An 11,218-nucleotide genomic window follows, 5' to 3' on the forward strand; every position below is an offset into this window, starting at 1 on the left:
CATTTAATGAGAGCCCCTAATACAAAAGATTTACAAAACATTAAAAGTATTGAGTACATATTCAAATAGAAAACAAATGTTTTCCGAGGGATGGTTTTTGGAACTCTTCCCAACCATTTGGATAACTTCTTCAAATCTTGATGCTCCCATAGCAAGGAATAATAAGTACATAACATCATAATCACAATTAAAACCGGTAGCCATGCATCTTGTATCGAGTTGCAAAGACCTACGTCAAGCCGGAGGAAATCATCGTCAACAATATACATGAACATACCATCACATGTTAACAAAGTGACATTAAGGATATTAGAAGACGATCAGGATAAATATATACAAAACCTGACTCTAAGATCCATGTAAAATAAGGACAAGTTTTATTGAAAGCATAAAAACCTAATTTAAATGTTACCCAAATTTACCCTAATTAATATTAGAGTAAACCTAGGCAACACACAAAAGTCTACTAAAAAATTGATATGTAATTGAAGATTTGTAAAAGGAATCGATGAAGAAGGAGTAGGAGTTTGAGTTTTTTGGGATATTCGGTTATGCAGAGCAAATGGAGAGAAAAAGAAAAGGATATCAATTCATTTGTCTTTTTAATACTTTATTTTTCTGAAATTATGTGTTTAATGATGTAAAATGCTAAAATCTGTACTTGAACATTTTGCTTCCAAACTTTTTTTTCTTTTTGATAATACACGTTTCATTTGTTGGTTCTTAGTTATGTCGGTTTTCACCGTCGTCGGCCCCCCACTGCTGTAGCAAAATAAGAAAAAATATAAAATTTTGCATGTTAACAAAACTATGTCTCACTATACGAATTTTAATATTTTGCATATAAATTTTTTAGATGAGTATCTTTTCTACAAATTATATATTTGTAAGTTTGGCCATTTCGGTGAGCATTTTTGAGAAATAAATTTTCTAGTTTTCAAATAATTCATATAAATATAAATATTATTTGAAAATACTAATTATTCTCAACCAAGAAAAGAATGGTGAACATATTTTTTTTATATTGGATACAAATAAATATTCATAGGAAGATAGAAGGGAAGTGTTAGTTGGTGGGTAATCCTGCATCTCCTTAATTTTAATGATAAGTATTACTATAATATACAAGAATGTGCTTAAAAAAATATTTTGGAAAATTATATGTGCAAACACTAATTACTGGTTAAAGATATGTGTAAACATTTTTTGCTCTTCTAATGTATTGGTGGCATAAAATGCGACATTTTTAGTTCGCCTACATCCTCCAGGGAGTATGAGACAACTCTAGTAATAGCCTTGTGTTTCTGAAGAATCTATTGGTAAGTGTTCCCTTTGTAATTCACAATTAAAACATTTATGGTAGTGTTTTTCTTTTGTAAATAAAATGAGGAAAAATCTCCGTGCTTTTATACAATTCAAACATTGTATCCACTGAGCCATTGCTGCTAAGTTAAGTCTTGGTGACACGCAAACATACATTAATTTCTTCTAACAATACCGAGAACGATACGACCAACTCTGTATCATAAACTTTCTTAACACATCCTCTATGATATCACACAAAAGAATTAACATATCTTCAAATGACCTAACAACGTGTGATGAATCGGATCACCCGAATTCTACCGTTCTACTCTCGGATCACCCAAACTCCGCTTTGAAGATTCATTTCGGGAGAAGAAAGATGACCCAAAATAAAACCTGGTGCTCTGTAGATTTTACAAATATCACTAAAAATATTAATGGATAAAGTTGTAGGGGGTATCAACATTGTAATCCCTTTGTACTTCTGAAAATATATAAATATAGTCTCGGAAGTACAATGTAGAGAGAGATCAATCGGTATGGAAATATAAAGGCACACTAATCCTATTCCAGTAACAATCTGGATATTTTAGTACTTGCAACAAAGTAGATCGATGTGTATCGCCATAGTAGAGTTGTGATATAAACTATTTTATATGATATCCCTAATTTATTGTACCCAATTTTTTTTTAGAAGAACGATCGAAAATAAAATAATTTCCTTCCATCTCTTCCATGTGAAGAAGATTAGGTATCCAAGAAGAAGGTAGTTTTAGACCGGTTAGGTTAACCAAGCGTATTTGATTTCCAGGGTTGTCTACGAAACAAATGAAACCCTCGACTTCCCCTAGGATTTATGAATAACAAAAAACAACCACGACCACTACTACTTGAGTCAGGATACATAAGACGATTCAAATAAGTATGAACATAATCTATAAACATAAAAAATCAGTATGATAACGCAACAGACTTATTCCCAGCAACACAAGAGTCAAGATTATTACTATTGTCTATGAGTAAAAGTCTAACAAGAAACATCCCATTATATACCGAATAGATCTGGCTAAACTGTTTCTGTTCAGTCATATGATAGAAATGCTTACATATGCACTAAAATCTGAGAACTGGCTTCGCCGATAATGAGTGATTATACCCCATATAATACCTTCAGTAGTATGAAAACGAGGTTTTGTGCTTCTTCAGCGGCCATTGTAAAAGAAAAAGAAGAACGAAAGCAAATGATATCTTGTGCTTATCCATGATTTACTCTTCATATTTAAGGAAAATGAGTGTTTTCTTGTAGACGATTATAGTGATCTTAAGATTGTTTTACATAAAAAAACAACTATAAGAGTTTTGTGAAGATACAAAGTTTAAGGTTCTTAAGCTTTGAAAAAAATGCAATTTGCATAATACGTGGATGCCATATACATTTTATGTTAGTTATAAATCTTCAATCCATATTTAGCTTTAAGACACATCATAGAAATAATCATATATCCGTAAATATAAAATCAAGTTATCCAAATGATATAATCTTTTAAAGTATAGATAATTCCAGAATTCTGTATATTCGAACCTTCAAGTTCATTTTTAGTAAATTTTTCATTTAAAATAGCTGCCATTATAGATATTTTTATCAGTCTCCAGGGAAAGACATCTTTTACAAGCTTTGGAAAACATGTACATGAGTTATATGTTGACACGTAATTTTACACACTTCAAGGTCAAATTCATTAAACTGAAATGTCATCGAATCATGTTGCACAACATAAATTAGTCTTGCAAAATTAAAGCCTATTGGCCTCATAGTAATAAGAAAAACCCAAAAAGTTAGCACAAGAAGAAAAAAAAATCGTTTAGCGAGGTTATTTATTTATCGATAAATGAATATTTATTTATTCATTTAGAGAGCATTTTTACTTGTTTTTTTCTTGTTAACTGCTACAATTTCTAATGTACGCTGTGGATATATGATGGATGTCGAACACCTTTAACTTTAACTATTCTAACAAGAATGGTGAAGTTATGGAATCTATTATAGCCGAAGAAATTATTGAGTCCATAATAAATTATGAGAATAATCTTGAACCCGATGATAATAGAGTCATACCAAATGTGCCATCAAAAAAGGTTTTCCAAAGAATAGTAGCAAAATGAAAAATTGAATGTTACAACGCGAACAAAATATTTCAAAAATTACACAAGCTATATAAAATATTAAGGACAAGATCCATTTCGGTTTAGATAGAAGAAAAAAATAATTAACTTTAAATAATATTTTTATAAAGAAACGACTTCTTATACTAATATTGTAAATTGAATGAAATATTTTGGTATACTCACCTGTACTTCTTGTACATGATTTGGTAATTATTCGTTTACATTTCCAAGGATTTTTAAGGACTCAAACTTTTTAATTCGTTAATGAATTTAGTGAAGTTGTTCATTTAATCTTTTTGTTCAATTCGGAAAGAAAATAATTAATCATTTGGCGAGGCTATTCATTTATTTGAAGTTCCTATCTTTTCTTTTGGGCCATCACTCCCTTATGGCCGAACAAGCAGCTGACCCCAACTATTCAATAGCACTTAATTTGGTCAAGAACAAGAAGCGAGAGAGATGAGCTTATTGTCGTTTTATCCTAGAGTGGAAGTGACATCCAAGAATGAAATAAGAGGATATACATCGGTTGTCTTCAACAATTACACCTAACAGATATGTTCATTGATGAAAGTTACGAACAGATTAAATGTTTAAATACGAACATTTCAAGGTGAAATTCCCAATATGATAGTAGAACTAGAAGTTAGCTCATACATATAACAAAACACACAGACAAACACACTTACCCTCCCAAGAAACAATTACAAACACTGTAATACCAATTGTTACCATTATTATTACATTATTATAGTGGCAATCCTCATAATTTTAGTAGTTAACCTTAATGCATTCTTAATTAAGCAAAAGCAATAGGAACTGTAGCAGAAACGGGAACACTTTCCATTGCCTTCATTGCTTCAAATCTTGGTTCCTTAGCTTGGAACTTAACCCCCATATAATGCTCCATGTAGTCTGCGAAAACAAATTTAGGGTATATTTGGCTTTCATCAACTTCCTCTTTCTCCAATAATTCAGGTGCTGGGTAGATCACTGCATCACTCCCTGGATTGTAGAATGAAGCAATTGACATTCGTGTACCTTCAGTTTGAGTTAGCACTCGGTGCATGATACTCTTGTATTTTCCATTTGTGATAACCTATATGGAACAATCATCAACTCATGAGTTCTATATTTACATAAACAACTCATGCGTCATATGACAATGCTTGCTGTTAACTGATGCATCTTGTTGTCAATTAGGGTGAGAAATTTCTCCAGATGCCCATTTAGAGAAGATATTATGCTGAAGACAAAATATAATTTTCCAACAAAGGAGAAGCATAGATTCTAAAGGCAATAAGGCGCACAAAAGAAACCTAAATTCTTATGTACTTTAAATCTCATGTCGATCTTTTTTAATCGCATTTGACTTTCAAAAACAGCATTAAACATAAAAAAAGTGTCGTATGGTTTTTCTCTCCCAACTTACTCAAAAGCGTCAAAACCATTTAAGACAGTGAAAAAAGATGACTTCTATAATTACTCAAGCTGTGAAAATTATTTACTACAGTACTAATTACCTCAAGTTGATCACCAAGGTTGATGACAATAGAGTGTTTCATGGGAGGAACATCAATCCATTGATCATCTTTGAGGAGTTGGAGTCCACTGACTTGATCATCTTGGAACAGTAAGATGATGCCACCTGCATCAGTGTGAGCCCTTAGTCCCTTGACTAGTTCTGGACGAGGGCACGGTGGGTAGTTTCCGACTTTGGTTCCAAAAGTAGGCCCTTTTGAGCCACAGAAGGCTTTCTTAAGGTAACCCTTCTCAAGCCCCAGGTTCTCACATAACAAGTCTAAGAGTTGCTCAGCTAGTTTCTCCAATTCCACAACAAATTCCTTCATTGAAGTCCTGAAATAATTCCAAACCGCACAAGTCAGTTAAAAACTTGAAAGCTTGACTTTCAAACAAGATTTTAGAGACAGAAAGAGACATGCCAACAAACAATAACTCTCTGTAATGTCTGGTATAAATGTACTTAACAGATCGACAATGTTGATAAGAAGTGAAAGGATATTTATCATCAGGTCAGATGACCATGTTTACCCCGATGCAGCAGATTTATCATGTGATAGTACTAACTGTTGGTAAAAAATGAACAACGTACACTACAAATTTAGGCTTCTCACAGTAGATGCAATTATTTGAGTCTCAAGTACAACTGATATGAAATTTGGTAATCCACTTTAACAACAACTTTGAGAATTTAGGGAAGTAGAATTTAAGAAGTAAAGGAAAAAAGAAAACTTATTTACTTGTAATCGTCCTCGAGATCTGGGAGTTCTGACATGTTAGACTGGGGGAGGTGATGCAAGAAGAAAGTGCTTTCCCAGTCCATATCAATAATCTCATTCTCAACTCCTTCTAGAGTTTTCTTTGCTACTAATTCATTGAACCTTTCTTCCATGCATTTCTTGTAATGTTGTTTTGTTAAGGTTTCAACCTTGTCCATCAGTTCATGAGAGATTCCATGGTTTATCAACTGTTTATCATTCAGAACAAAACATATTAATTGAAAAGGAATTTTAAAGTAAAAAAACAGCGACTACTACATATTATTATGCAAAGAAACAATTACGCATGAAGAGATAGAGGAGGAGGAGGAGGAGAAGGTTATATACCTCAAAGAAACCCCAGTTCTGGCAAGCATCATGGATGATCTCCATGGTGGATGATCTCTCTTCACCATTGAGTTTCTCCATGTTGATGATTGGGAAAGACAAATCCATTTCTGAACTGTGTCTGTCTGTGTAGTTTCTAGTTTCTACGACTATCTGATCTATTTCTTCTTCACTCCTAAAGGCAGCTCTTCGGATGTGGGGGTTGCATATGTTGGGAGTCCGATTTATAGAGGAACGGGCAGTTAAAACTAGCAACTTACTATAGTAAATCTAGGAGGAAGAAGCTAAAAACTAGATAGTAGAAAGCAAGAATCGTGGAGGACGTATGGGATGGTGTGGGGGTCTTTGTTGGATCTCAATCTAACTACTACACAACTAGGACGTGCCGACGTGTTATTACTGTCAATTATGGACAGTCTGGGTGTGTCTTGTCTAGCCTTTATCTCTCAACTTTTTTCTCATTGAGTTTTGGGGACCCTCTCTCCGTGAGATTTCTTTGTTAGTGAGGCTGGCTGGCCCTGCTCTTTACTTCCCTTGCTTGCATGGCCCCAGTTTGTTTATCGTATTCATAACCGTCCTTTGTCATTTTACCTAAGAAAGCGGGTTCACCCATGCATGCTGCTTCCTCTGCATAAGCATTGCAGATATTGCTTAGGGCCATAGGCGCTCTTCCATTTATAGTCAGGGTGCAATGCACTAGTTTTGTGCACAATCTTGCCGAGTGTAGGATGCTTTTCATTTGCGATTTAACAGAATAAAAACTTTGGAACATCAAATTCTCCGGGCCGCCCGTTCGTTCTCAAAGGTAGGGTATGTTGTTGGACTTGGAAACTTCAGTCAATTCACCCGAGACTTCTAAAAGGTGGCCCTACTTTGTTACTTGACTAGTAAATCTTGTTAGAGCCACGAGTGTAATTCGCCTATATATTCTGCTCGAGATAAGTGAGTAGTCATCTTGGTCAATCCTCAATATTGGCATGCGGGGGTTGAATCAGACGTTAACCAAGCCAGAGGAATGTCATCACGAAGGACCACAAACATACATCAAAGTAAGTATTCAAAGCGACTAGTGGAATGCAAGTAGAACCTCGATTCTGACATTACGAAGGGGAAAAAACAGGGAAGGAAAAGAAATTATGGGTGGATTTTGGGTTGTTTGGTACTTTGGTTTTATCCCGATTCTCTTAGAGACACATATATTTGTACATCAAATCCAAAAGAATGTGAAGGAGAAGTGTCCTAAAGTTTGCATCCAATATAGATGTGGCTGATTTTTATTTGAAGTGGTCAAATTATCATCTCTTCGACTAGGCCTTCCATATGTTTCATATGGAAGAGGAAAAGAATAATAATGTACTATCATTCTTGGTTGTTATATGTGGTAGAGTTTTACTCCGTTTTTAATTTTGCTTCCTCAATTTCCCATTCCATTTCAGATCTAAGCTAGAATGGACTTAGACTTGACTTCGTCTCTGTAAATAGTTCCAATTTGCCGAACAATATAACAAATCATGTGCAGTGTCTTAATAGGGAAATCATTGAAGTGAGGTGGATATGGAAGGTCATTTAGTCCAACCTATGAACCAGCTTCTGGTTTCGTTAGGTTCCTCTCACATCCAATATCAAATCACTTTGAAATCCAATGTTGTGAAAGACATTCAACTCAAATTTATTGCATAGAAAATATTTTTTATTACCATGGGTGGATCTGAAAAATTCATATAGCTTATTATTATTTTATTTTTTTGATGAGAAGGTTAAATTTAAGTGTCAAGATTAAATTTACAACTTCATCTCCTCCCAAGACATTAGATAAGATACTAGATTTTCTTAACTTTTTGCTACAAATGTAAGGACATATGTTGAAGGCCCTTGATTCTTACTTCTTTTATTAAGATATCCGCTGAAATATGATTCCTACTAATATACATATAGTAAATTCAAACCTTAGTTTTTTTGATACAAAGATTTGTGAAGAAATATACATAGGTGGACTTCAAACATGCAAGTTTGTAATTATAAGATCTAGACATGTTTAGGCAGTAATAACATGACTTAGCACATACCTAAAATGGTTCAAAAGGAAAGAGTTCCGGAGAGAATTCGCTTACATGTTTTATTCTTACAATATGATAGTTCCGGCACTTATTTTTTTTTGATGATATATTTCTTTAGAAAGCTTTTCATTATTATTAAAAATTATTAGTATATTTCTAGATGCCAAAATTTTCCATCTACTAATCTCAATTTTGATCATTAATTTTAATCAAATAATTCACGAGATAGCAGACGGCAATGTCATAGGTCTTAGATCGTGTTTGTTTTTGGGAAGGCCACCCTAGAAAAACATGTCACCAAAACATTGGATCCTAATTCATCATCGGTTGTGTTTTATTGTAACATTAACACCAAAATTGTGTGTTAATGTGAGAACAATTATGTCGAATAATGTTTCTCCCCCAAGGTGAGTTTTGATGTCAATTGTTGCATAAAGCATAATAAATAAGTTGGTGGCGTGTGTCCACTTAAGGAGTGGCAATGTATGCTTATCCACTCTAGTTTTAGAGTCTCTCTCGAATGTTAAATAAGAACATGGCTTCTAGTGGGAATATTACTTTGATGGGGGTGTACCAAGTTATAGGTCAGAGATATTTTGTTTTATGTAGACTTTGCTATACTCGTAAGTAATTTGGTACTGTACAAGCAATCTTGAAAAATAATTGGATGAAATATATTTACACTTAAAGTATTCAATTTTTTTTCGCAGTTTCTAGAAGTAAGGATAAAACTTTAGCTAATATTTTGTGGTATAAGAAGTAATTTGGACCAGCTTCACCAAGAAGATGAAATGCTGCTGCATCAAGACTTGAACTTTATGATTTGCAAAGAAGTTCAAGTTTGGCTTCTCTGAGAAGGGATATGGATGATGAGATTGAATGGTCCATCAGTAGAATAGGTCAGTTTTCAGTTAAATTTATTTATGATGCACCTGCAGACATGTCTATTGATCAAGGTCAGATGCACACTGTCAAGTCATGGGCTCAGAAATTTCCTCCAAAAATTTGCTTTTTTCTTCGGACTTTAGATCATAACAGTATTCTAACAAAGGATACGCTAAGGAGGAGAGGAACTGATGTTTCTCAAAATTGTCTTTTCTGCTCTCAAAATGAAACTGTTAGTCATCTATTTCTTTACTTTTTCTTTGCTGGAAAGTTATTATCTCCTTCGAAGAAAAACTGAAATGAAAATTTACAATGCCAAAGGACCTAGTTATTACGTTGTTTTCTTGGAACACCAGTATACCTTTTAAGCAGCAATTTCAAATACTTTGGTAAGATCTATTTGCGGTTATTTTATTTACTTGGGATTTTGTTTCCAAAAATTTTGAATAACCATGTTTCAAGGATGTAATTACTAAATAGCCTAAGATGCATTTTGATTCTTTTTAAGCAAAGTAGTAATCTGTTATTTATTTTATTCTCTTCTATTTTTTATAAGTTTATAACTTTTAAGCGTGGTACAAATCTTTTATACCCACTCCTTAATGATAAATAAATTTTCTCCTTACGATAAATAAAATAAAATTAAGTAATTAAGGAAGGATTTATACTCATAAAATATCAGAAAGTTTTGTCTCACAAAATCGTATGTTACATTAATGAAATCCATTGTCTTGGATTATTTGGTATTCTTGTTGGTAGTTCGTTATTTCTCTTAACGAATTACTCTTTGTTAGTACCGTTTAATTGTATTTCGATCTTGATGTTCTGGAAGTCCATATAATCCCAATTTTATACGATTTATCAAAAAAGAAAAAGAAAAAAATCTATTGCCTTCCCTACGGGCTACAAACACCATTTCAAATATTGCTTTTCCTTCTCTGGACATACCAGGGGATGTAAAAACTTTGAATAATGTCCTGCTGGCAGACAAGTGGAGAGTGGTGCGAGCCCTCTTTGTTTGGCGAAAAGGTTGAAATCATATATGAGCATCAAAGTTACAAATGCCATCACTTGGTTGATAACTCAATATAATTGAACTTCCAATACCATCCCAATCTAAATGATGGTGATCATCTTAACCCCATAATTCTTTGGAAAGGTATACTTGAGTAAATCACTCAAATAAAAAAAAACAGAAGCAGGTTATTAGTTAGTGACAGCCACTATCACGATGCAGTCAAATTGAGTTTCAAAATAATCTTCAAAAATAACAAAGGTAGGTAAATTCACCCAAAAGAAAAGTTAGAAGAGGTCAAAGTGGGGAACAAGAAAAAAGGAAAACGAAAGAAGAAGCTCCCACTTTACAACAAATAGTTTGCATGTCTCTTCAATACGTCAATTACCACTACTCGATTAGACTTAAAGAGTTCGGGTGAAAAGCATAATAAAAAACCACTTCAAAATATTAAAAAAAAAAACACTTCATTATTTTGTTGCCAAACCAGGAATACAACGTCAATGACTCAATGTGTTGTACGATTTATAAAAAGAAAAATTCTTAGGCTGACTGATCAGCAGTGTACTACTAATCCATCACTCCCTTTCTCATAATAATGTTTTGTACTATGATTAGAACTAAGTTGTTCTAAACAGTGCATATCATGTTGAGGCCGTCCAAAAGGACCGTCTATTAAGAACCATCATCCTTTATATAATTAGTCACTTCATACAACGGAAGGATTTGAAATCAAATTTGTCGTAGGATAAGTGTGAACACGTAAATCACCAAGGCATTTATATGTTCACAAACAATATTCACACTCTAGGTACCGACTCGTGCTGATAATACAATGGCATTGATTCCTTGGCTCAAAACCTTCGGGTTTATCATAGCCTCATCTAAGAACATCGCGAGTGGCGTTTTCGCAGGGGAAGATAAAGAAAACGAAGCATACAAGTAAAATTCATGGAGCGTTAGGCAAAAATAAAGTGTTGAAATGTAAATAAGACTGGGATTTACGTGGTTCAGCACTAAGGCCTACATCCACGGGGTTGTTGTTTCACTATGTACTTGATGGTTACAAAGATAGTCGAGTGACTTTGGGGTTTACATAGGTCTGTATATTGTAAAGGACTAACTTACACTCACAATCTTTCTCTCTCCTTCTCCTCCTGATT

At 33.7% G+C, this 11,218-nt stretch overlaps 1 protein-coding gene across 1 annotated transcript; it reads right to left on the reverse strand.

Annotated features, from left to right (window-relative positions):
• Positions 1 to 4,056: 4,056 nt before the first annotated feature.
• LOC113348538 (1-aminocyclopropane-1-carboxylate oxidase 1-like) lies at positions 4,057 to 6,315 on the reverse strand. The gene is made up of 4 exons (XM_026592351.1): positions 6,099 to 6,315; positions 5,733 to 5,959; positions 4,995 to 5,328; positions 4,057 to 4,570 (listed from the first exon to the last, which is right to left on the reverse strand). Exons 1-4 carry the CDS (start codon positions 6,204 to 6,206, stop codon positions 4,271 to 4,273), a joined length of 969 nt encoding a protein of 322 aa, XP_026448136.1. The 5' UTR covers positions 6,207 to 6,315; the 3' UTR covers positions 4,057 to 4,270.
• Positions 6,316 to 11,218: the final 4,903 nt, after the last annotated feature.

Source organism: Papaver somniferum, chromosome 2 (genome assembly GCF_003573695.1).
Source record: "Papaver somniferum cultivar HN1 chromosome 2, ASM357369v1, whole genome shotgun sequence".
Classification (NCBI taxonomy): domain Eukaryota; kingdom Viridiplantae; phylum Streptophyta; class Magnoliopsida; order Ranunculales; family Papaveraceae; genus Papaver; species Papaver somniferum.

Excerpts from the sequence above, each read along its gene's own strand:
- LOC113348538 (XM_026592351.1), bottom strand. The coding sequence starts at position 6,206 with ATGGATTTGTCTTTCCCAATCATCAACATGGAGAAACTCAATGGTGAA. Across the intron at positions 5,960-6,098 it reads AGAACTGGGGTTTCTTTGAG|TTGATAAACCATGGAATCTC; the intron begins GTATATAACCTT and ends AATGATAAACAG. Across the intron at positions 4,571-4,994 it reads ACCTTGGTGATCAACTTGAG|GTTATCACAAATGGAAAATA; the intron begins GTAATTAGTACT and ends TGTTCCATATAG.